The sequence below is a fragment of the Gallus gallus genome, chromosome 5 (assembly GCF_016699485.2).
Source record: "Gallus gallus isolate bGalGal1 chromosome 5, bGalGal1.mat.broiler.GRCg7b, whole genome shotgun sequence".
NCBI lineage: Eukaryota > Metazoa > Chordata > Aves > Galliformes > Phasianidae > Gallus > Gallus gallus.
In genome coordinates, this window is record NC_052536.1 from 9,192,601 (window position 1) to 9,218,084 (window position 25,484).

Genomic DNA, 25,484 nt, shown 5'->3' on the forward strand with positions numbered 1-25,484 from the left:
AATTCCAGTGATTTCCCAGGAGCCTGAATGTCAGCTTTGCTCTACCAGTCTGTGAGCTCCAGAGACATTTTTACTTAGAAAGTAAAATGTCCGTAATCTTTTACCAGTCATTGAGCTTTGGTGACATTGACCTTGTGGAATTACTGTAAAATCTGCTTTCATTTTTCTAGGACAAGAAGCTGATAAAAGCATTGTTTGATGTGTTGGCACATCCGCAGAACTACTTCAAGTACACAGCCCAAGAGTCAAGAGAGATGTTCCCAAGATCCTTCATTCGGCTCCTGCGCTCCAAAGTTTCCAGATTTTTGAGGCCTTACAAATAGCTGGCACTGTCCTTAAAATACTAACCAGCCCTTGGCATGCACAGAGGGGTTGTGGTAGGTGGGCCTGCTTTCTGTGCTGTACACACTGGCAGAGAGACTCTGGGGAAGCTTGCCAGCTCCATTCTTGGGAGTGTTTGGCTTTCTCAGCTAATATAAATATTTTGGTGAACAGAGTTTTGATTCCTTTCCAGATAATACCTTTTGGGTACCAAGGATACTTCATGGATCTGCGAATTAGAGACTGACCGTAATTTCTGTAACTGAATGGTGCCAAGCAGAAGTTTGAGAGCTCTGCCCTGATGCTTCATTCATAACTCCAAGAGCTAATGAGGACAGACAGGCTAAGTGGTGTGGTTTGGGTTGAAATTTGGGCTGCCGTTACAGCATATTACCTCAACAAAGCTGGGTTCATGTTTGGTCTCTCTGAAAGTGAGAACAAGTTTGATGCCTCTCTTAACGTTTGCTGCAGAGGAAGTTCAGAACTAAGATTGAAATGGTTTAATCCAAGCCAGTGAGTCCAAGAATTGCAGAGTATGTAATTTTTCTCTGAACTATATGTTGTATGAAGCATAAGCAAAGGGTTGAATATTAGCTCAAATGCTCTGGGTCTGGATCACCTTGTGTTCATGCTAGTGAACTGATAATCTACTGGTTTAAGTGAAGTGATCCCAGGGCATCACAGGAACGGGAAGCAGACCCTGACTTTCTGGATGCCTCCAGTTTGGACTGACTGCAAATGCTACAACAGAACAAATCCTTGGCTAAATTCCAATCCTCTCTCCCTATGCATAGGCCTGGGACAGCATCACATGTTGGCTTTTCCAAGTAGTATAAGATTCTAACCTCTGAGCACCTGCAGCTGAGCATAAACTCCATTTTAAATGCAGTCTTTGCATAGATGGTATGGTTCTTGTATGTCATGATTTACAGCTGTTTAAGGTTCTTACATGACCCTCATTCCTCATACCCCTTACCTTGTCTGAGCACCTTGCAATGGCCTTGTAGAGCAGAGGGCTTCTTTCCCTTTCTTGTGGAGAGAAGCAGATCTGTGAAGATTTTTTTTCAGCCAGACCACAGATGCAGATATTTATGCCACTCAAGACTCCCACATTCTGTCATTTTCCTCAGCTTGTGCTTCTCATTTGAGCAAAGAGTATTTTGAAAGAGCCTGTGAGGAGGAAAATGTTATTTGATCAAACAATTGATCAAAATGGTTTTTGTTGTCTTAATGTTGTTCTGTCCACATTACTATCACATCACTGTCCAATGGCCATGCAAACCACTTCTTTGGTGCAGTGAACCTTCTGGGCATTCTGTCTAGAAGGAAGATGGCCTCTGTCCCATTTGCTGGAAGATGGACTTAGGACTGGTATCTTTCTCAACTGTTCTCTGGCAGTGCTCTGAGTGGCACAGTGCTCACTCAGGAAAGATACTGACATTTTGCAGTGTGGCCAGGACAAAAGCTCCCTTTTCAGTTTTGAGTTTGGATCTCCCTGGTTTTCACTGCACTTGTACGTGGTATTTAACTGTTGTATGTGAATCATACCACGTCCACAGTGTGACAGATGAAATTCCCATGCAGAACCAGAGTCAGAATCCTTTCCCTACATTGCCAGGGGTGAATGAACACTACCAAATGAACCCTGCTGAATTGCCCCATGTGGTGGCATATGAGACAGTGCGGCCTTTCACGTGGTAAGGACACGTCCTGATCATGACATGAAGGAAAGGGACAGTAGTGCTACGCCACTGACACCATGTTGCCCAGAAGGAATTGCTGTGGTCTGAAAGGAAGAGGGAAGTTGCTTGTGTTGCTGCCAAGAGGGAGAGCTGTGTCCTACCTGGCTTACATGAGCTCTTGCTCTGGCTCAGGTGCTGCCTATAGGTGTCTGTGGCACACTGGTGAGTCCCTGTCACAGAGACAGGGCTGCTAGACTTGCTGCAAAGGGAGCAAATGAGGCTGAGGGATGAGTGGGGAGGCAGGGAAGGTAGATGGGCAGAAGAGAGGGAAGTAAGCCAGGCCTTGTGTTCTGCTGGTGGGTATGCTTCATCGTGAACCGGCCCCCCTGCTGCCCATCCTGGGAGGGACAGCAGCAGCTATCTAGAAGAAAGTATGTGGTAGTGACATGTAAAGAGTGGCTAAGGGATGCCAAGACAAGGGGAAGTGTGATGGGAAAGGCTTGCTACCTCTGTGGTGAAAGTACTGCTGTGCTGAGATCCGAGTGAAGCATTTCAAGATAGCTTCCTACTGGCAGCACAGCCCTCTGCCATTCCACTGTTCATGACTTCACGTGCCAGAAGCAGTGTGTCAGTGAGCTGTAGGGACCCACCAACCATCTCCACTGCCACATCTCCATCTGCCAAAGGAGCACTTTGAGATGGATGGGATGCTGCAGTCCTGCCCAGGGTGCATGGATGGGTGTGAGACTGCAGGTGGGTGCAAGAAGAGAGGGCCGTGGTATGCCAGCTTCTGGGCACCTTCACCAGGCCTAGCAGAGTGGCTTTGCTGTGGGTTGGAGGCTATCTACTGAGGGGGCGCTGAATTCTCTCACAAGAAGGCTGCAGGTTCGAACAGTTCCATGTTGCTGAGTGATACACAAATCATAGCAATTGGTTTCAACAAGGGTTTAAGGAAACAAAAGTGTTTTCAGACATCCACATATTGTTGATTGGTGAAATTGGGCTTTCCTGCTCTGCGTGTGAATCACTGAGTCATGCAAGTTGGGTTTGTTGCACTGCACCTCAGCTTGTGTGGGCATGCTGATGTCCTTGCTCTGCACAGCCACTCTGGGAGCGGTGTTTCACCTCTGGACCATATGGTGAATCTCAGCTTTGCTTCTCTGTTACTCTCACATGCACGGGGTGTTTTCTTTGCTGTCAGTGGAAGGAAAGAAGCACATCAGCGTGGTGTATGGCCCAAGACTGAGCAGAAGAACCTGCCCGTGAAGAAAAATCCTTTTTGCTCCACATGCACAGCTGCGTTCATTTTCTACATAACAAGTAAAAGACTTGGAAGCACTCCTATTCCTTTATATCTGAAACTATGAATGAAAGTTCTCCCATTTACGTAGGTCCTGTGTGTGCAGCAAAAAAACCCGAGAGGGAATTGCTGCCACCTGAACTACTCGGAGAGGCAGTGACTTGCAGAATGCTGGAACACTTGGCGTTGTAACTCCATAGAAACGGTAGCGGCTCTGTAGAAGTTGAGTTTCTACACTCTGTGTGGTTGTAGGCTGATGCTACTTTTTGGCAAGATGTAATTCCAAAGTGTTTAACCTCTTAAAACAGGATTTAAGTTTTGAAATAATAATTAGTGTTAAGTGGATGACTTAATGTCACCTACATGAGATATATACGTAAGGATCTTTTTCTTGATTGTAAATTAATGTGAAATGTTTCAGACTTACTTTCAATAAGAGAAATAAACCAGTGACCTTTTAGTTGCATGAAAACCTTGGATAATATTGTTAGTTGTCTTTGCTGTGCTAAATAACGGTGTTGTAACCAACTGAAGGGCTGTGCAGCAAGTTACCGCACACCAGCTAGGCCTCATATCCTGGGAACCACCCCATACCGTCGTGTTCTGATTGCTGTAGGATGTTGTTAGCCTGTGTCTTTACCCACAGAGATATGATTCTTGGTGTATTGAGTAGAGCACTGGCTGTTCTAAGACTAGAATTATCCTGGCGTTAATACTAATCATTGTGCCAAAAGCCATTTGTGTATGATGAGCTGGAATCGGTTGACCTGTTGTGAATAGCTGTGTCAAACAGTCAGCTGCCTGAAGTAACTCCTCAGTGTTTTATTACTTAGTAGATTAAGCTTTTTTTTCCCCTAAAATAACTTATTCAAGCTTACAATATAAAAAGCAGAGGTGAAAACCTGCACTAAGACACAAGCACCCAGAATATTAAGACGATTCACTTAGTTTTGTTAGAGATTGTCATTAAATCCACTGACTTCAATTCTTAGAGTTAAGAAATAAAATTAGACCACTTGAAATTATGAACGATTTGTTCAATAATGATTTTAATGCTATCTTTCCCATAGTCGTTTCTGTGATATTCCATCGAATTTATTAGTTGTAATCGATCTGTCAGAATGTTTTATGAAAAGAATCCCTATGTCTTCTCCTTAATTTGTTCAGTAGTTTGTTTGATCCTCAGCTTCCTTTGATCACAGTATAAGGACTGATTTGTATTAAAACAAAGGTAGCCATCCAGGTTCTTTTGGTTCTCTTTCGGAAGAGATACAGCTATATTTCAGCTGCTGGCTGTAGGAAGATAACTCCCATCGATGTGAAAATACAGCAAACCAAATGACATACAGGAATACTGAGGTTGTGGAAACGTGTGGTGGCTGCAGGCTGATTGCAGCTGAAAAGAGTGTTGTTCAAATATTCTTCCTGATGCTGCGGATGCTGCCACATTTGGGGTTGAACTGATGGAAATGTGAGCACTCAGACAACTTCCAGAGCACAGAGTGCTCGTATGAACTATCTGGTGAACTCCCGGAATTGGAGCTGGGCTGAGACCTTGGGGTATGTGTGTAGCAGAAATAAGTCGTAATGGAATATAGAAAGCAAGATCTGAAGGGTATCAAATCAAAGGAATCAGAAGAGGTCTGATATGGGTGTGGGGGTAGGAATGGTGGTATGGTAATCCTTGGGAAGATAATGCAATAGTAACAGTTCGCAAATGTTTCTGCATTAAATAAACTCAGAAATGCAAGGGATTTTTTTATTATGTATGTAGATGACATTCTGTAAATGATAGATTCAGGATATAAAACCTCTCACAACTGGAATATACATGGACTTCCTCTCTTCCTTTTAATGCTGCTCCTTTCAAACTTCTCATGCGCAAGGCTGTTCTTAGAGGAGACAGACGTACTTCTAAATATCTAAAGGGAGGTGGGAGGCAAATGGTTGAGGCCAGGCACTTCTCGGTGATGTGTAGAGATAGAACAAGGAGTAATGGCCTAAAACTTGAACACAGGAAGCTCCATACTATCGTATAGAAGAACTTCTTTACAGTAAGGGTGACAGAGCACTGGAGCAGATTGCCCAGGGAGGCTGTGGAGTCTGCTATGGAGATATTCAGGACCCATCTGGATGCCTACCTGTGTGACCCTACCTGTAGGGTACTGCTTTAGCAGGGGGTTGTACTCAATGATCTCTTGAGGTCCCTTCATACCCCCGCAATTCTGTGATTCTTTAAAAGCTCCCGAGCCAAACTTGGGGCTGGTACCAGTAGTTTTGTTTCTAGGCATCTATGGACCCAAACTATTCTACAACAGATTGTGCTGCTGCCCATTTAGTTTGAGCAGTTCTTTTGCTTACAGGACAGATCTTCATGCTCTGCATTTTTTGAGGTGCATGTATCAAAACTCGTTTAGTGCACAGTGCAAAAAAAAAAAAAAAGCTAGAAAGCACAACTTTGAGATCTTTTTTCTTACTGAATGTGTCTGTACGTACTGAATTCACTAAGGAAACCCCCTTTCAGTGGCTGGCTGCTGTATTTGTCCTAAAATTGAAGCTGCTCTTTTTCTTTTTTCTCTCCTCTCCTCTCCTCTCCTCTCCTCTCCTCTCCTCTCCTCTCCTCTCCTCTCCTCTCCTCTCCTCTCCTCTCCTCTCCTCTCCTCTCCTCTCCTCTCCTCTCCTCTCCTCTCCTCTCCTTTCTTTTTCTGGCACAATTCCCTTCAATAGGCACCGTAGACTTACAAACATGTATTTTAGCCATGTGCCATGAAATGTCCTATCTGTGATGATTCCGGGGATCAGGAAATGAGAGTTTCATTGTTTTAAGGAGAGAGAAAATCACGTTGGAAACTGAAATATCCTGAAGTGGGTCACTTGAGATGCAATTTGCTTTTCTTAGTTCAAGTGTTTTGTATCATACTTAGATCACTGAATATATTTTGGAGACGTTGAAGTATGGTGTGTATTTATGCTTGACTAGGTTTAGAGAGATTTTCATCTGTAGGATTCCAGTATGGCAGTGGTAGCCTCAGCATGTTTTGTGCGTTCTTTCCCACTTGCTGCACTGTAAGAAATGAAACAAAACACTAAGCATGGACATCAGCTTTGAGATGTGCATTGGATGGGCAATCTTATGTGGAAATAAAATCAGGAGGTGGAATAATGTAGAAGTATGTTAAACTTGCACGTGTGTGTGTGTCTGTAGTGTCATGCACACGTTTGATGAGAGTAAGATGGGTGCAACAGCTGTTGTGAAAACAACACACACAAATGCAGCTTGCAAGATGAAGAAATGAATGGCACTTGGTGCAGGGTGTATGTGTTGACTGCAGGCAAAGGCGTGTGTGTGCCCAGCAAAGATGAGAAAAGCCTCTGGGCCGACAAAGAGAGCTTTCAGGGTGTGTAACAGGGCAGGTGGTGCATGGAGCTGGTGGTGTGGGGCTCAGGCTTGGTGTGGCACTGCTGGCCAGCACTGCAGTTGAGGAACCTGCTGGCTTATCCTTGGTGTGCTGGCACCCTGTAGGACCTGCATTCTCTGGGTGTGTTCTTTACTGCCTGGAGCAAAACCCACAACTGCTGGATCCGAGCACGCTGGCTGTGAAGAGCAGCCTGGGCTAAGACGGGATCGTGATTTATCTGGGGTTTAATGTGGAATTCAGAGAACAGACTGGAAAACTGGGAACTTGACTCCATCTGTCCCACAAGACAAGCCTGTATAAGGCACAGCCCTGCTCATGAATGTGGGTGGCCCCCCCATTAGCTGTTAGTGATGGAGTGCTGGTGTGAGGGTTGTGTGGAAAGCAGAGGTACCTGTTAGTAAAAACAGGGCTGGCAGAAAAGTGCTCAGGAGGCTGTCTGGCTTACATAGCATAGCTACTGTGCCCGGGCTCCCATAGGTGCTAATTCTCTCAGCAAACTTACAAAAATAAAACCCTGAAAAGGCTCATCCATGCTGAGAACAGCAACTTCATTCAGTGGAAGATGGAAACTTTGGTCTAAGAACCGTAAGCTCAACACTGCAGGCATTGCTGTCATCCTCAGCTAGTGCAGGGAGCTCCCCCGGCAGCGCCTGTAGCACTGGGTGGACATGGCAGTTCCAAAATGCCTGTACCACCTCTGTACAGGGCACAGCCTGACCATTTGCTCTTAGCCCATAGCTCTCCTGCCCAGCATGAGGTGTTTCTACATGCGGGAATGTAGCAGTAAAATCCAGTCCTGACAAAGGTCTGGCTTAGGGATGCTGTAAGCTCATACTGTGGCACACTTTCACTTAACCTGCTACAGCCTCGTGTCTCCCTCTGCACCTCTCAGGGTTCATTCTTGCCTGGCATATTCTCCAACAAGATGATTCTTTGAGGATTTGAGGAGCTCTGATAATGAGGTGTAGGCTGTGGTGGCCTGCACAGAGCAGCTGTTCCTGCGGATGCCGGCCTCCTGCAGCTCCCTCTGTTATCTACTCCATTCACACCATGGAGATCAGGGCAGTGCCATGGGCAGTGGTAACCCTGTGTACCATTCATAGCACTCCCCAGGAGAGGGCAGCATGTGGACCTGGAGGAAAAATGTGGTTAAAACCCATGCTGCCCAACAGCAGTAGGTTTTGGTTTAGGTCTTCCATAGCAGGAGACCTAAAACTAAGTGTCTGCAGGAACCTGGGGGCTTCGTTGTGCAGCAGCTCACGCACAGATGCGTTAATGCAGTGAGGGAAAGCATCTTGCTGTTCCTGGGGTGGCTGCAGTAGCTCTGGTAGCATCTAGATGGATATTTCCTAGTCCACTGAAAACTTTGCAAGGCATGCAGGAGCACCTCAAAGCACAGGTCATCAATAGCACCATGTCTCATTACTGGCACCTGCCACGTACGTACTCTCACCTTCCTTGCTTTCCTGGGGCAGCTGGCTTCCTATACAGATTCAGCACGGGCTAAAGTATCTCTCAGTTCACCAGACTCAAAGGTGGAGATATTTAATCCACAGCACGGCAAACACAACCGCTGTGTTCGGAGAGTTACATTGAAGTACTGTTGGCAATCCCGTGCGATGGCAAATATTAGCACTGAGTATCCAGTAACGCGTCTCACTAAATCTTAGCAGTTACGAGTTGCTGCAATTTTGCATGTGCCATGTGGAGGGGGATACAATGGTGGCTCACTTATGCTCGCGGTGCTTGAGCGTGTTGGAGTCGTGGCTTCATAAAATAAACACAGGAGCGCCACAGAGGTGAGACATCCTGTGTTTGACTTACACCGTGCCGACCTCCTCTCCAATGCTGATATAAATCAGAGTTTTATCTGAAATGAATGCAGTAAAACATCTTGGGCTCACGTTTTGATTTGGCTTCAAGTTGCAGAATAAAGACGTTTAGGTATAAATGGTGAAATAATAGTAAGTATAATAATAATAAGTCCCCAAACATCTTTATTTGGGGTAGTAGCATTTCTTTATGTTGGAACTTAAAGCATTCAAATTGAGAGTTCATCGATTATTAGTTTTGCTCCATGGGGAAATCAGAGCACTTTCAGACTTGACAAAGAGCCACCATAGAGCAGCCCATTCCCTCTGCCGTCCTCTTCCTACCCTCTGAAGGAGGGAATATTTGTCTCATGGAGTCCTTCTGTGAGTAACCCTATAAGTGGGAGAGGCAGAAGGGGCCCTCGGTCAACCTTTTCAATAGTATAGTAAGAATATTGTTCCTTGGTGAGTCCTACACTGGCATGTATTGAAATAAGCACCTCTTTTGGGCGCTTTTGCAGGAAAACTTGGAAATTCTGATGCTGTTAAACTCATTTTATCCCTGGAGACGCTGTAATTTGTTTCGCCATTGAAGGCAATACTGTTTCAGAGGTGATCTGTGCTAGTCCCCGTCCAGAAATAGTGATCTATATATTTTGATTTTACATCACGTCCTGAGATCTGTGTTCTCCAGGTGGTACATTTCACAGACCTCGCTTGAGGAGCTTACTCCCCTTCCCCACAAATACCACTTTTTGGCAGTCATAGCTTTCCAAGGCATCGAGAATGAGAAATATCTTCGCAGCAGATTTATACTTGAGTAGAGGAAAGAGAGTGGGTCCAAGATTTGCGTGACTCCTTTCAGGACTAGGAGCTCCACCGTGTGGCAAGGAGCTTCCAAATACCCTGTGCTCCACCATGCCCGGACGCTTCACCGTCCACTCTCAACCTGTCACCCAAAGACAGGATTTAGGATTCCTTCTGCTGTGTAATCTGCTCCTTGCCTGTTGTTACCTGCCTACCTGTCCTTCTCACTGTGAGGAGACAGGCCTCGTTGGGCTATCCTTTTCTAGCTGTTGTACTTATGGAAGCCTTTCTCCTGGTCTTCTGGTCCATTGTGGGCACCTCCCCGTGGTGCCAGTTACTTCTGAGAATAATTCAGTAGTTTAGAAAGAAGGGAAGAGGGAGAAAATGACACCCTATTATTTCATGCCTGCAGCAATCTATGGGTAAATATTTAAAACTTCTTGCTGCCAAGTTAGAATCAGTTTAGTAAACTACTTTCATGACTGTAGCTAGGCATAGATGTCATTCTGGGTGTCACGTATCCCCATTCTATCTCCACTAATGTTCGAGGTGTTGTTGACTCAAGGAAAAAGATTGACCAGCTGCCTTATGATTAATTAGCCCCACAGATCTAAAAGCAAACACTGATCTATTAAGTTTCCCAGGGTAATGTATACATTAAGCACTGAAAAGGCTGTGCTTCATTGCCATTGCTCTAGCAAACACCCCAAGGGGGTTGTGTGCGTACTGATATTTTGTGTACAAAGGAGTGGGTTTTCACCATGCTGGGAAGAAGGAGTATTGCCCAGAGAACCATCTGCTTGAAATCCCCCTTCAGCAAGGCATTGTGCTTAGCTGTGCTTAACCAGCAGGTGCTTAACTGTGTTGGTGGACAGGAATGGATTGTTGTGTTGGAGTATTTAGACCAAGAATGGACTCCTCTGTGTCCAGCAAACGCAGAAGGATTGCTGGCTGCTCGCATCACTGGGGCTTTGTAATGGTTGCTGTGCAATCCTTTGTCCTTTGGCCTGAAGGTGAGAAAATCACTGACCAGACATGGAAAATACGTGGGGGTGAAAACAATGCTGCCTCTCTGTTGGAACAAATGCTGTGCAGTTCCTGCTGTTTCACTGGCTGTTTTTCAGCATCTTAGATGCTCCGCTGGGTTGTTAGCCCTACTGATAGTGAAAACATCTCACATCTTCAGGTTGGATATTAGGAATAATTTCTTCTCATAAATAGTGGTCGGGCACTGGAATGGTCTGCCTGGGGAGGTGGTGGAATCACCGTCCTTGGAGGTGTCCAAGAAACATGGAGATGAAGTACTTAGGGACGTGGTTAGTGGGCAACATGATGGTAGATGGGCGGCTGGACTTAGAGGTCATTTCCAACCTTAATGATTCTGTGATTCCCCTGGTGTGGGGAGTCCATAGGCCCTTTGCTGGGCGACAGCGAACTCCTTCCGAAAATCAGCCAAAGCAGACTCAGAATACTGTGCCATGTGGGTAGGGAGAATGCTGTTCGGCCCAGTCGCTCCTGCAGGTGCACTCTGAAGCTTTGGTTTTTGCAGGGTGTAGTCAAGGCCTACCAGGTCAGGGCCTGGTGCGGGGCCCAGTGCAAGTTAGTGCAGCACCCCATGGTTCTTCAGTCTCCATCAGCAGTGGCATTCCTGTGTGCCCTGCCGCTCCTTGGTTCCTCTGTGTTAGGAGAGAGAAAATCGTGTTTGTGTGCTGTGCAACGACTTGCATGGCTTTCACCTTAACAAGATCCCTCCTATATCTTTAATGACCTGCATGTAAAATTTACGGCGTGGAAAGCCCCGGCAGCAGAGGCGGCCTTCACACCCCGGCTGCCTTTGGCGGGCAGGAGGGAAGTGAAATCCACTGAGATTTGGGAACTATGAATGATGCAGTTATGGCTAGCACTTGGAATATGCATGTAGCTTACTTCAAAATAAATATTTGCAGTTCAACTCCAGCAATATATGTGGGAGGGGGAGCGCTAGCGCGTCTCGCTATGTCTTAGAATTGGCCCTTTTGACATTTTCATCACTCTTATTGCACAGCATATCTAGAGCTGAGTGCAACACCTGATGGGGAGAAACGTCTCCTGCCCCCTCCAGTTTCCTGGCTGCCTGCCCAGGGGAAGTTCCTGAAGAAAGCAGTGTGAGGGATGCTGTGGGAGAGAGATATGGGAATGGCTTTTTGCTTGGGAAGAGCAGGGAAGCAAAGCTTCATGGTGTCTTCAGCTCCACAGAGAGCTTGGAAAGACTTGTTGGAGTTGGAAGAGGACCCTTAAAGGCCATCTAACCCAACTTCCCTGTAACGAGCAGGGACATCTACACTAGATCAGGTGCTCGGAGCCCCATCCAGCCTGACCTTGAATGTCTCCAAGGACGGGGCATCCACTGCCTCTCTGGGGCACCTGTTCTGGTGCCTCAGCACTCTCACTGTAAAAAAAACCCCAAATATTTTCCTTAAAATTCCTGTTATTTGCCTGAACGTGCTGGAGCTGGCCGTTATTGAGCCCGCCTTGATGGATGGGATCATTTATTTTTCCACATTAATTATTGATTTCATTTTCTTAAGCTCTCCGTGGTCCCATTCCCTCCTCTGGAGCCCAGCCCTTCCCTCTACAGTTTTGTCTTTTGTCTGGGACTATGTTCCTTATTCCAGGATCCTTGCTTGCTGCTTCCTCCGTTTCTGTTGCATTATGCCACTCTGTCCTCTTCCTATTCCGTTTTCTGGGGCATGGCAAAGAGTAACATATCACTTCTTTTTAAGGAAGGATGAGAAATGAATAAATAAGCAGTGGAGAAGACTGGGAGCCGACCCACTTCTTGCTACGCCAGCCTGTTCTTTGTGTTTCATTGAGAGAGGAGATGAAATGAGGGTGTGAAACAACTCAGCAGCTCTTCTTTCCTTACACTGTTGAAGCTGCAACTGCGACTGGGTTCTAAGCCTGTAAAAACAGCTGGAAAGTGGGATATAATCACTTGTTTGCTAACTTAATATGCAGGTTGGAATCTTGGAGCTGTAGTGCGAGGGATGCTTTTTGTGTTCCACCTGCTCTTGCAGCTTCACTCTCTTTGCTGCAAACCAGAGATGAGGGGCCATCTGCTAATAAACCAGGTAGGGTGTCCCTCCAACGTGGAGCCTTTATGTGATTTATACTTGTCCCATCCCTGGAGATGCTTAAGGCCACGTTAGGTGTGGCACTGGGCATCCTGCTCTGGTGGGTGCTGACTCTGCCCATGGCTGGGGCTGGATTGGCTTTAAGATCTCTTCCAACCTAAGCCCTTCTGTGATTAAAACCACCTCCTGGTGTTAGTGGAAGTCCTTTTGTTTTCTTCTGCATTCCCTTGCTTTGGGAGGAGTGCCGGCACCGTCATACATCTCTATTTAATCAGGTGAGGGATCGCCAGGCAGTTCCCCCAGTGACAAATCGGGTGTGTTTAACCCATCAGTGCACGTACCCATAGCAGAACAGTGCTCCTGTTGCCTGCTAAGCCAAGTCGGCATAGGGAGAAAAAATTACAACCCCTCCAGCCTGCTGTCCTGGTCTTCCTGCTACACACCGTTCGGTGGGCGCTCGTGTCAGCTCCTGCGTAACAGCCTCTCTGTGAGGCTGCAAAACAGCCCGTCCGTGTTTTATCGCATCCTGCGCTCTCATCTGCCCTCTCCCCGCCTCGCGGAGGTGCTGTGAGGAGCGGCTGAGCTCCGACGCAGCTGCCATCCCCTTTTGCTGCGCGGTGCCGGCCGGCCGGCCCAGCGGTGCGGCTCCCAGCAGGAGCCCGGAGCGCTGCCGGCAGCACTGCCTGCGGCTCGCCCTGCGGTCGGGAGAGGCAGCGGGGAGGAACGGCGCCCGTTATTCCCTGAGCTGCGTGTGCAACGCGTCGCGCTGAGCCCCGGCCCTCCTTGGCGGGGCTGGAGCACCTGCTGGGCTCCCCACGTCACGGCTCCCGGGCTATAAAGCGCAGGCAGCGCATCGCCTCCCGCTCCGGCTCTGCGGGAGCTGCACGCCGGCAGCAAGATGTTCTATTCGGGCGTTCTGACGGAGCCGACGAGGAAAGAAGTGGAGATCCGGGAGGCCGCCTCGCTGCGCCAGCAGAGGAGGATGAAGCAGGCGGTGCAGTTCATTCACAAGGACTCTGCGGACCTCCTGCCCCTGGATGGGCTGAAGAAACTGGGGACTTCCAAGGACACCGTAAGGTTTACCGCGTTTCCTGAGAGCAAATGAGGGCGCTGAGGAAGTTTTAGGGGCAGGCGGGAGGTTTATTTTCGTGCTGTTTTACTGTTAACAGGATGAGCTGCTTGCTTGGGGAAATGGATATAGGAATGTACGTGAAGGAGAGGGAGTGGGAATGCGATGCTGGGTATCGCCAGGGGCTGCTGTTCGCCAGTGGTGCTTTCAGATGTCTGTGCTGGGAGCTGAGAGCTGTTTCGTTTTTGGCCTTTACACAAACGTCAGAAAATGGGGTGCTGCTTTCCGTGCAAAAATCCCCTCAGGAGCAGAGTAAATCAAAATGGCTTCATACCATACGTACATACATAGTGCTCTGCGGTGCAGATGTACGTGCAACGTGATCATGAAAGGCCCCGAGAGGTGCAGCCGTACTTACGGGTATCACACTGTCAGACTGCACTTCGATAGCAGCTGATGCACATCTGATTTTCATGAGGAAACTCAGTCCTAGGTTTTAAATATATACGTGTGCCACGATCCCTGTGATCCTGCAGCTGATATACCACCTCTTCCAGCACGTCCAGGGGCTGCAGAGCTCCTGTGCATAATGACGTGCACGAATGTTGGAGCTTTCCTTCACGGGAATCGTACTTCAATGTGACAGCAAAAGTTCTGATGTAAGAAGCAAAGTCTGGGAAATAACATCCTACTGCTTCTTTAAATCTCTGCCCTAATTCTTGCACCTTGCAAGGAACTATATATATATTTACATATGTATATTTCAGTAGTAGATACGTGTTCGTTGAGAAAGATGAACCTTTACTTTTAGCGGGTTGATATTATCCCATCACGGCCTTTCTGCTCAGCTGGCTCAGTCTCAGCTCTGAGTGAGATGAGCTCAATGAGCGTGCTGTTCTCTGCATTGCTGCCTGGAAGTGATTTTTTGCCATCCCAAACGCTCTGCAGTTGTAGGGAGCTGTAGCTCCTGGCGGGAGGAGGGCTTGAAAGGAGCTATGCCAAGTCACATAGAGCTGCAGTTATCTGTCGGGGAGCTACGCAGTGACTTTCAGAGCGTGCTAGCGTGGTTATTGCTGTTATCTGCAGAGTCTGAACAGCTTGTCACAGCTCATGCAGGGCTGTAAACCCTGGGGCTTCTGCCACACCTGGGTGAGGAACACAACAGGTAGCAGGAGGAAGGGGTGCTAAGACATGAGGTCATTGTCCCCACTGTCCCCAGGGCCAGGTTTGGCCCCAGCACTGCAGTCAGCACAGAGCTCCTTGCTGTGGCTGCTGGGGTCCCACCAGTGTCATGGCTTTGTTTTCAGTGCAGACAGGCACCATCGCTCACGTCGGATGTGGGGCTGAGAGAAGTGGGCCCTTCCTGCTCCTTATGTGGCCCCAGGGCAGCGCGTGGCTCCTGATCCCCTCCATGTCCTTGGAGGGAGTACAGCATGGTGGAGGCACGTGGCCTGTCCCCGGCTCCTCTGGCTGTGGTGTGTCTCCAACCGGGATGGGATGAGAGCTGAGCTGTTATGGGTCACTCCACTGCAAAGCCACCTTGTCCCACAGCCACAGCAGGGGACAGCAGATGCTTGTCCGGGGATTGTCCTAGCCACAGTCTCAAGCTCCGTGCCACAGATGAGGAATCTGCAAAGTGACAGCACCGGCACACACTCAGCCCATTTGCAGCACCACAGAAGACACGAGGCCAAGCTGGTGCTATGAGCTTCAGATCACTGCCATGGGTCACATCACAGCAAAGCAGTGCTGCCAGCACTGTACTTTGCCAGGATGGCAGCGAGCACTGCTTTGAGAGGACGTGGCATGGCCTCTGGGATGTTACAGGAGGTGTCATAGAACCATTAAAGTTGGAAAAGACCACTAAATTCTTCTAATCCAACCACCAACCCAACACCACTGTTCCCACTAACCCACGTCCCTGAGACCCACATGTTTCTTGAACACCTCCTGGGACAGTGACTCCACCACCTCCCTGGGCAGCCTGTGCCAGAGCATAACCCTGGAGGAACAGGGGATCCCTGAGGCTGGGGAAGCACTGATGGAAGCAGTGGTACACACCTTGCTGTGGCACTGCTTTGAGAAGGGGTTTTCCATCGGCCTCAGCAGTAGAGAAGAGACAGCATCTCACAGGTGTGGGGATGGATGGGTCAGTCTCTGGGGTGGCTGCCTGCAGTGGGGGTTGGTGATGAGTGCCTGGAGATGCAGAGCTGGGGATGGCTGGCCCAGCACGGGTAGTGGCTGGGGAGAGGACGGGCTGAGGAGAGCCAGGGAAAAAAGAGGGAAGGGAAATCTGCTTTCCTGGTATCTTTTGTGATTTGTTTTCCTGCTACAGCACGCAGAATTTTTCCTCTCTGCCCTTCCAACTTGTGTAGATTATTTTCTGATTTACAGCCCTCCTGCTTCTTGTTCGAGAGGCACCGGCTCGTTCTGACGCAGGAGGTCTCTCCTTTCCCACGGGGCTCAGCAGAAGCTGTCTGCTTCCTCCTGACTTGAGCAGAAGCACAGGGGCAGTCAGCCCCCAGGGCCGAGCACCCAGATTCCTCTCTGTGCAAAGCAGGGCTCCAAGCCCTACCCATCAGCAGTGACCCGCTCTGGCCAAGCACAGACATCATCAACTTAATGTCACCTCCTTTCAGGGCGAGCCTTACAGTGGCCATCAGCGGTGACGAGGGCTCTGTGGCCTGCAGTGGTCCCTCAGAGATGCACCTCCTGTGCAGATGTGTACCTCTGAGTGGTGAGGGGAAGGGGGGGCTGGCATCTGCCTGATATTCGTCTTCACCTGAGTGAAATTGCTGTGACAGCCCTTGTCATCCCCTGGTCCCGAAGCCCAAACAGTGAGATGCTGCCAAAGACACGCACACTGCAAGCTGCACTGACATACTTGTTTATAAATTAGAGAGGAACAAAGCTGGACTGAGTTATTTATGGCTTTGACAGACAGTGGTAAATAGGTTCAGCAACACCAGGTGTCTCCGCTCATTTCTTTTGTGTTTCTACTCCAACTTCTCTGGGGATTGTAGGTGTTTGCAAAGTCTCAAGGATGGAAAGGGAGATGTTTTATGAAAAAGGTCCTGGTTTGTATTGATATTTTTTTCTGAATGATAGTAGGAACCAACCTATATTATTCTATGTGCGTAGTGGTATGTAACACTTTATTCTTTTATAAAGCCCTCAGCAGCTTTGTGCGGCATGTAGAAAGGCAGCACCAATAACCTGGATGACTTGGCACGCTGGTCCTGTGTGCGCTGCTGACCTGAGCTAAGGGAGCATGCTGCTGGCTTCCGGATCTGTCACCAAGGAGGTCTTCCCTCCCATAAAGGTTCTGACTGCAGGTTTTCAGCAAAATGCACGTTTGCAAATGTCCCCTGGCACGTTATCTGCTCGCCATGTTCATATCCATCACTTGAGTCATCTCTGTGACTAACACCCCTCACTTTGCTGCACAGAAGATTCAAGGGAAACACAAGCTAAAGCTAACTAATTAATAGCCTAAGACAGAATGGTGCTGCAGGGAACCTTTTCAATCCCTTCTACGAGATTATTTATGTAGTGGAGCACAACGAGGCCACATTTGCCCCCTTTGGAGGCAGCGTGCGCTGTTGCTTTCCGAAGAACAAGAGTCAACAAAATTGGTGGTGTAACTCATGTTTGCTGAATGTTGGGTGTTTTCCTTACGGTGATGGATCCCAGATAGGCATCATAAATCCAGGGCTTAAGAAAGCCCAGCGGTACACCCGTAGGTGAGCATGGAGTAAAAAATGCGTAGGCTGAAGTTGAGGGTAGATAGCAGTCAGAATAGCGATGAATGCATGGTGACTTTCCAGCGTGCTCTGTCAAAGGGCTCTGGCAACGTGAGTTAGGCTGGCCATGTCAAAAGAAGACCCAGACTGTTCTGAGTGATGGCCATGCAGAAGTGTTGGTCAATCCCAAATACATCTGGGCAGGTCTGGGTGTAAGGCGGTGACCGATGAGTGATGGGCGGGCTTCCATCCAGTGGGCACTTCATCCAGGTCCATTATATCCCCTATGCAAGATACGCTTTCAAGTGTGCCGATCAGACACAGCATCTGCAGCTGGAAATGATAAAGAAATCTCGTGTCAAGTGACAAATTGTATGCAGAAAAACAGTGAAAAGGAGCTTATGCGTCCCAGTAGCTACCGATGTTTTTAATGCCATACGTGTTCTCATCACTCAAGTCCAGCCTGACCACTGGTGCTATGCCAGCAGTGGGATCTGAAGCACCAACGTGGCTGCAGTTATTTTAGGAGATGCCAAGTTGCATTAGCCTCCTGTGAGCACTGTTATTTAACATGCTGCCTGAGATATGTTACAGATGAGGCACTGCGTGAGGGCGCGTGCTGCCTAATTTGGGGAACTACAGCACCGGGCTCTCAAAATTATCCTAATCCCATTGAAATTCCTTCAGAACGTGGGGGTTTGCCAGTTCAGATGCTTCTGCAGCTGTCTGTAAAATGGGCATATTTAATTTGAATGCAAGAAATTCAAGAATGAGCGAGTAGAAAGGTCTTACATGGACAAATGGAAATGACAAGGAAAAGCAAGCATAAGGGGGGGGCTCAGCCAGGCGGAGAAGTGAGCAGATAATCAAGTGGAGTCATTTCACCTCCAGCAGTGTGTGTGCATCCATCCATGACGAGCATTAAATATAAAACAGGCATCTGGGGAAGCAGTCGGAGGAGATACTGAGAGGCAGCGCGCTTCTCTCCAAGAAAAGAGTGGTGTTCTTTACTCAAAGCCAGGTTAGCCGGGGCTGGCGCAAAAACAAATGGGTGCAGCCCAGCAGGAATCCACGTAGCCTGGAAGTTTGGAAAGTTCCCAGTCGTCCTGAGAAGAGGCTTTGGGGCAGCCCTGCTGCGAGAGCAGGCCCACAGGCACCAGAGGAGAAAGCAGGCAGGTTGGCAATGCGTGTCACTGCGTAGCTTCCCCCTGACTTTGCTCCGCTCTTTCTTTGCGTGTCCTTAAAGCAACCACACAACATCCTGCAGAGGCGCCTGATGGAGACAAACCTATCAAAGCTGCGAGGCAGCCGGGGCAGCTGGGCCTCGAAGAGTGATGCTCCAGCACAGAGCAGCAGGCTGAACCAAGCCAAACTGGGGAGCTCCAGGAGCGTGGAGGATGAGGAGCTCCTGGTGGTGAGCTGCCAGGTAACGTTCCCCACCCTGCTGCTTCCCCTATCCCCCCATTTTATTTCTGATAGCCTCACAGCAGGCTCTCGTGTGCTGCACTGGGTCCTGTGCATGTGGCAGAGCGTGTCCTGAGCCACGGCTTGGAGGGAACAAGCAAGGGATGAGCTGGTGTGAGGAAACCCCGGTGTTCCTGCAGTCTTCCTTCCCTCCTGTACGTTGTCTCCCATCTCTGCTTGCTCTCCGCAGTGTGCCGGGAAGGAGCTGAAGGCCGTGGTGGACACTGGCTCACAGCACAACCTGATGTCAGCCGCCTGCCTGGACCGGCTGGGGTAAGGACCTGCTGCTGCAGCACCAAATCACAACCTGGTTGTATTTAGATGGCCTTGCAGGGAGCTGGGATGGAAAGGTACTGGTACCGAACCGATCAGCTTCTGAAAGCACCATTCAGAGCTTTGAATGCACTTGTACTTTTTCAGTGCCTGTTTGTGCTTCTGGTGAAAGAACCAAAGTTCTCTCTGGCCTTCTGTGTCCTTGGAAGAAAGTGAAGCTCTTGGGGCCCAGCTTAGCTCTGTAGCACCGCAAAGGCTGGGCATTGCTGCTGGCCACACTCACTCCAGCTCTGGTTATAAAGCAGATATGTGGCTGAGTGCTCTGAATGAGGTGTCTGGTGCTGCTCCCAGGAACAGACTTCTCCCTGCTGAAGGGAAGGGATGTTAGGAATGGATTGATAGCTGTTGGCAGCAAAGCTCCTACTGATCTCAGAGAGTGGAGACAGGCGTTGGGGAGTTTTGAGCGCTTATTTCCCATGCAGTCACTGCTTTTTATCACTAACTTGCAATGACTGCGTAAAAAGCAATTGCTCTTGCTGCCTGAGCACTGCTGCACAGCCACAGGTGAAAGACACCCCTTCTGTCAAAACCCTAATTACTTCTTTGCACAATAGCAGTTGGAATGTGGCTGCATTTACTCCAAACTGTGAAGCAACTCGGTCTAGTTTCTCAATTAATAGCAGTGCAAGCGGAGAGGTCTCACCCCTGCAGGATACCACATGGGCTGCTCAGTGTGTCCCAGCTGCATGCTGGTGGTCTGTGACGGCCTGCATGCTGCTCACGTTACTCGTGCAGACCCTGTGCCAGTTTTGCAACACTGCTGCCTTTCCCCAGCTTCCTGCTGCTCCCTTGCTGTTTATATTTTGAGGTGACAGAAGCTGAAGGCAGATTAACCAAGCAGCTTAAAACCAAAGCTTTGATTCCGGGCTTTTCTGCCTTTGCCATGGTGGGCCCTGTGTGACACCAGGCATTGCTCCAGCACGCCTTGCTTCAAAGCAGCCCAATGCGTGCAGCTGTGATAAAACATGAGTCAACTTAACTCCAACCCTGGGGCACAGCAGGAAGAGATGTGCTGAGAGCACAGGGGGAAGAGAACACAGCCAGAGGCTGCGTGCCTTCCCTGGAGCTGTAGAAAGGCTCTGGGAAATGACTGCCCCCATAAAGACACTCCAATTCACCTGGGGCCAAAAGAAGCCAGCTCAGGGTCCAGGAGCCCCTGAACTCCTCCTTGGTGTGCTCCTGGCAGCAATGACAGGCCAGCCCCTAAGTGAAGAGATGGAGGGGACCTGGGCTGTTCTCTTGGCTGCCTCTCCTGGTCCTAGTGCTCAATGTTGCAGGAGATCCCAGCCTCAGCGCTGGCTTCTCTGCCTCTGAACAGCCAGCAGTAAACACAGCCTCAATGTGAGTGAGATGTTACTGTCTCTGACCAGCTCTCCATCAGGTTCCAGTTCAGTTTAAAGGACAAACCAAAGCTGTCAGCACAGTTCTTGAGAGAAGAAATCTCTCCTGGGGACAGTGCTGTTAGCTCAGCTGACGGAAGGAAACATGGAACATCACTTGCTTCCACCAACACTAAATTAGAAGCGATTTTAGATCAGCCACTTCTTAACTCTTGGGGAAAGACAGAGAAAAGATTCCTCAGGTTAAAAGAAAAAGAGGCAGAACAGCACAGCAAACCAGCTAGGAGTGCGCCTTCTGATAGCAGCCTGCAAATAGGAACAAGCTGAGAGCACTCCACAACTGAGCACCCTTCAAACGCAGTTTGCTCCTTCCCGGAGGGGCTGCCCCGTGGCTGTTTCACGTCAGAAGTGTTTCCACCGTGCAGGTTGAGGGAACGCCTGGAAGTGCTCCCCAGTGAGGAGGAGGAGATCTCGTTGGCACACAGCGAGAGGGTGATCGGCCGCATCGACCGCCTGGTGCTGGCGGTGGGAGCGCTCCGCGTGGAGTGCGCAGCGCTCGTGGTGGGTGAGTGCCACTGTGGGTATGGGAACTTGGGAACCTTGGGAACGCAGCACAGTTCAAGTAGGATTGAATTGCTCCCCTTCAAGAGTTATTCAGTCCGCTTCTTGAGTGGGTCTTACTTAGCAAGGCAGCCGTCAGGGAAGGATGGTTCTGACTGTATAAATACGGATGTTCCTGTTTTTCAGAAGACAGTGAGAAACCCTTCTCCTTTGGCCTGCAGACACTGAAGTCCCTGAAGGTAAAGGTTTTCCTGCAGGGTTTTTGCCCGTGCTGGAGACTACTGAATTGCGGCTTTCCCTCTTACATGAAGGCATTTGTTATTTGCAGTGTGTCATAAACTTGGAGAAGCACCATCTTGTCCTGGGCAAGACGGAGAGGGAGGAAATCCCGTTTGTGGACAGCGTTGGCGCTGGGGCAGGAGAGCAGTAAGTGTGCTGGGGAGTGTGGCTGTGGGAGCAGGGGACCTTGCTGCAGGGAGCAGGGCTGCCAGCCACCAGCTCAGGCTGCCCAGAATCCCATCCAACCCGGCCTTGAGCACCTCCAGAGATGGGGGACCCACAGCCTCTCTGGGCAGCCGTGCCAGCATCTCACCGCCCTCTGAGTAAAGGACTCCTTCCTAACAATCAACCTAAATCTCCCTTCTTTTGGTTTAAAGCCATTCCCCCTTGTCCTACCACTATCAGACCGTGTGAAACATCAGTTCCCCTCCTGCTCATAAGCTCCCTTCAAGTACTGGAAGGACAGAATGAGGTCTCCCCAGAGCCTTCCCTTCCTCTTCTCTACCAGAGCCCGCAGGTTTTCCAGCAGCATTTTCCAGCTTCTGCTTTTTCTCCAGTAACTATTGCACTGTAAAGGGGGTGTCTGCCAAAGCATGCATAAGGAAGTGCCTCTGAGCATGAACTGAGGTCATTAGGAGGGCTCTTTGAGTGCTGCCTTGAGAGCATTCCCAAACAAACATTTTTCCTGACAGTATTTACCAAGAGCAGCAAACAAACCCATGTGGCTATTTTACAAAGCACAGGAGGGACCTTGCTTGGAGGTAGCGGCATTGCCTCTTCTTCCCACTTCGCCCCTGGCTGCTGTAGCTTCAGTTTTCTGTCCCTGCAGGAAGATGAATCTGTGCCGCCCACCCTGTGGGTGACTACTCCGGTGTGCCCTGGGCTGGCTGTGGGGCACAACGTGGGCTGCTTCCCCATCTCCTTTGAAATACAAATAAGAGAGGATTCCAGCAGTTCTGTCGCATCTACAGCTATGAATTATTTCTCGCTGCTGCATTCAAGGCAGTTGTTTTTTTTTTTTTTCCTCATGCAAAACCAGATTATATTAAGTATATTTTCCTTCCTGTTTCAGCACTTTGGAAGCATAGAGAAAAATGGAAATGCCATCCCCACACGAGAGCTCAACATCAAAGAAATCCTCTGCAGCTGTTCCAAACGAAACAGCAATGCGCTGCTTGAAAATATTTACATGAGGCTACGGCTTGAGTATAGCTAAATGAAACCTGTTCAGTAGCCAGTACCTTAGAGATATTGTCATGTTTATCTTTGGGTTTTGAGAAACAAATGTGTGCTTATTTTCTGGACTTTTCTATAGTGCTCTCTTTATTACGAACAGTTGGGAAAACCTTAGAATTTCTTCTGATGAGAAAACTAATTTTTATAGTGGCCTCACATGAGTAATTGTACTTAGCAGTGATTAGAGGCTATCAGAATGAAATTTTTATTAATGATTTTTCCAGAGGCTAAGCATTTATATTCGCTTAATTGATACTGTCACATTCAAAGGGCCATTACCGGGAGGTTACTCATAGTACAGTAACAACGCTGATGCCATCTATGAATTATCGTACATCCTGTTAGCCGTGGCATTGCTGCTGTGTAATTGGGGACACAACTGCTGGCTTGACGAGAAGGAGCAATCACTAAATTACCCTTGGGTAAGGCCTCTGCAGGGCTGCATGGTTGTAGCACAGGAGTGCTGCTTGGAAGGGCTCAGGGGTATGCTCTGCAGCCACCTGCTCGGAGCATCCTCCGGTACCTGCTGCATGGCTGTCCCCTCCACTGGGAATGTCCCTAAAGGGCTCTCAGCTGCCTTCCCAGTGGGAGTAGGCAGGGAAATTAATCATTGTGCTGTGCCCCAAGGAAACAAACGAGCACAAAAGCACATTGTCACCATCCCTGGAGGTGTTCAAGAACAGGGTAGATGTCACATTGAGTGGCATGGGTTGGTGGGCATGGTGGGGATGGGTTGATGGTTGGACTAAGATGATCTTAGTGGTCCTTTCCAACCTTAATGATTCTATGATTTGATGGAAGAGAGCAGATGGAGTGCCTCACAGGTCCACTGATGAACCACGGCTCTGCTGGCTCTCCCAGCCTGTAAAACATCAGCAGCCTGGCTCAGCGCTTCTTTGTGTTTGGGGCTCCAGTTGTACTTCAGTGTTGCTGACAGGAATGCCACAGTTTTATACCTATTTACAAATCATCTGGGATTCTACAACACTAACCTTGACTTCCCTCAGGGCAAGGGGGAATTCCTGTGGGACAAGTATTCCATTTGGCATTGCTATGCCATAGCACCAATGTTGGTTGCTACTTCATGGGCTGCTTGCTTGGAAACCAGAACAAACGTAGTGTACTGCTTGGAAGAGCTTGACCTGCTGCAAAAGCAGCCTTCTAAATTTTAAAAAGCTAATGGGAATTAATGACAGCCATCTGCTGAAGGGGCATCTTTAAAATGCAGTAATACCCTGGTGAAGTTCTGCACCCACTCATGTGGGATGGTGAGCCCACTGCAGGCAGATCTGCGCTGGCTGTGTGCTGTGGCAGTGGGAGGGCAGCTCCTGCAGCACTGTCCCACTGGCCAGTCCTAGCTGTGCCCCATGGCACATCCCAAGCCTGTGGTAGCATTGCAGCTGGAGCTTCACCTCCTGCAGTTAGCTCAAACCTCTTCTCAGTATTGAGTATTACTACCAAATCCAGCGTATCTGAATTTTGAGCTATTTTCTATTTTGGTGGTAAGTTTCAGTGCTTTCTCTACATACAGTATTTTATATAACACAGCTCTATGTACATATATACATGGTTGAGCTGCCCAGGGCAGTCCCACCGATGTGCTGCAGAGAGACTTCACTAAATATGAAATATATTTGATTATTTTCTATGCTATGAGTTTGGTATTTTGGTACTTCTTTCTGTGCTTATTACTGTGCTAAATGTCAAATTAAATCTAAATAAAGTTTAATTGTTATTGCTGTTTATTTGCTTGTACCCTGGATACGGCAATTATTTGCTTTCCCCGCACTTATCTACTGAGAATAGAGTTCATTTAAATCTTTTCCTGATGGGGTTCTGTGGTGCTTTTGTGATTGTCGGGAATGGGTTTCACACTGCATGGAGACCAGCAGTACAGAATGAGCGGGTGAAATGGCACACAGCGTGTTCATGGTGAAGCAGGAGCATTTGGAGGTGCAGCCTTCTGCTAGCAGGCATCTCCCTCCCAGGGGGTGCACGAAACACAGCAGGTGCTGCTATGTCCTTTGAAAAAATGAGTTTGCTTCTGCTGTGTTTGGTCTGCTTCTTTGGGGCAATGCGAGCCACTTTAGGCGTGGTGGAGATGGGTCAGTGGTTGGACTAGATTATCTCAGCGGCCTTCTCCAGCCTTAATGATTCTATGACTTTATGCCTTGGTGCTGCCATGGCAAGTCCTTCCCGTCGCAGTGGGATCACTGTGGACACTACTGGTTCAACTCTACAGCAATGCTATTCACAAGCATTTTGTACCATGCTGAGTTCCACCAAAAGCTTTCTGTAGCCCCTACCAGGAGAACAGCTGGTGAGAGGAGACTCACTGGGGCATTTCTCCAAAGCTAACTGAGGCACAATCTGTTCTCTAATAGTGCTCTAGGGATGTCCTTCTGATGGGCTTCTCTAGTACTTTTGCGCTGATGATACCGTGATGCTCAATGTGTTGTGAAAACAAAGGTGATTCATGTGTCTCAGAAGCAAATAACCAGATGACTTATTTCCATACAGATGTGTCTTAGGGCCGTTGCTTGGTTTGTTTTATGGGGCATCACCAAAACTCACTCAGTTCCTATGGAAGAGCATTGCAGGGGCTGCACTGGGCTTGCCTGGGGTACACCCATATCTTACTCCCAGCATGAAAGGCTCCACTTGACTTCACTTTCAGGTATTTTGCACATTGCTGTTCTGCTTTTCAACAGATGTGCATCTTCCCCTCAAACCGGGTTTCCTGATTCTCTGGCAGTAACCAAGTGTGTCACCGTGTGCTGATCTCCTCCCCTTCCTCCTCTGTTAATAACCACATTGCAGATGGCAAATTAAGACTCCTAGAGACGGCGCTGCCGGTATCGGTGACATTTCATTAGAAATGCTATAGCTGAAAAGGCCATTGATTTATTGATTTTGCTACTGGAGTGGTGCTGCCACTTCCTCAAAGTGGGAGGGAAGGCACGGAAGAGCTTAAAAATACCAGGGGCTCACAAGTAACAGGATGTC

At 48.7% G+C, this 25,484-nt stretch overlaps 2 protein-coding genes across 8 annotated transcripts in view; both read left to right on the forward strand.

Moving 5' to 3' along the window:
• The window catches only part of SCUBE2 (signal peptide, CUB domain and EGF like domain containing 2), a 38,621-nt gene extending 34,293 nt beyond the window's left edge, over nt 1-4,328 (forward strand). For 5 of the 7 annotated variants that reach the window (XM_015286474.4, XM_040701526.2, XM_015286477.4 and 2 more), the window contains one exon: nt 171-4,328. In XM_015286474.4, the coding sequence (XP_015141960.4) occupies nt 171-323 (153 nt within the window). In that variant the 3' untranslated portion in view covers nt 324-4,328. The remainder of the gene's footprint in view (nt 1-170) is intronic. The other 2 variants (XR_005860192.2, XR_001466551.4) reach the window with 2 other exon arrangements.
• Nucleotides 4,329-13,315: 8,987 nt separating this feature from the next.
• On the forward strand, nt 13,316-24,223 carry NRIP2 (nuclear receptor interacting protein 2). Its single transcript, XM_420983.8, has 7 exons — nt 13,316-13,525; nt 18,512-18,691; nt 18,920-19,002; nt 20,828-20,967; nt 21,150-21,202; nt 21,292-21,389; nt 22,315-24,223. Exons 1-7 carry the CDS (start codon nt 13,352-13,354, stop codon nt 22,328-22,330), a joined length of 744 nt encoding a protein of 247 aa, XP_420983.4. The 5' UTR covers nt 13,316-13,351; the 3' UTR covers nt 22,331-24,223.
• Nucleotides 24,224-25,484: the final 1,261 nt, after the last annotated feature.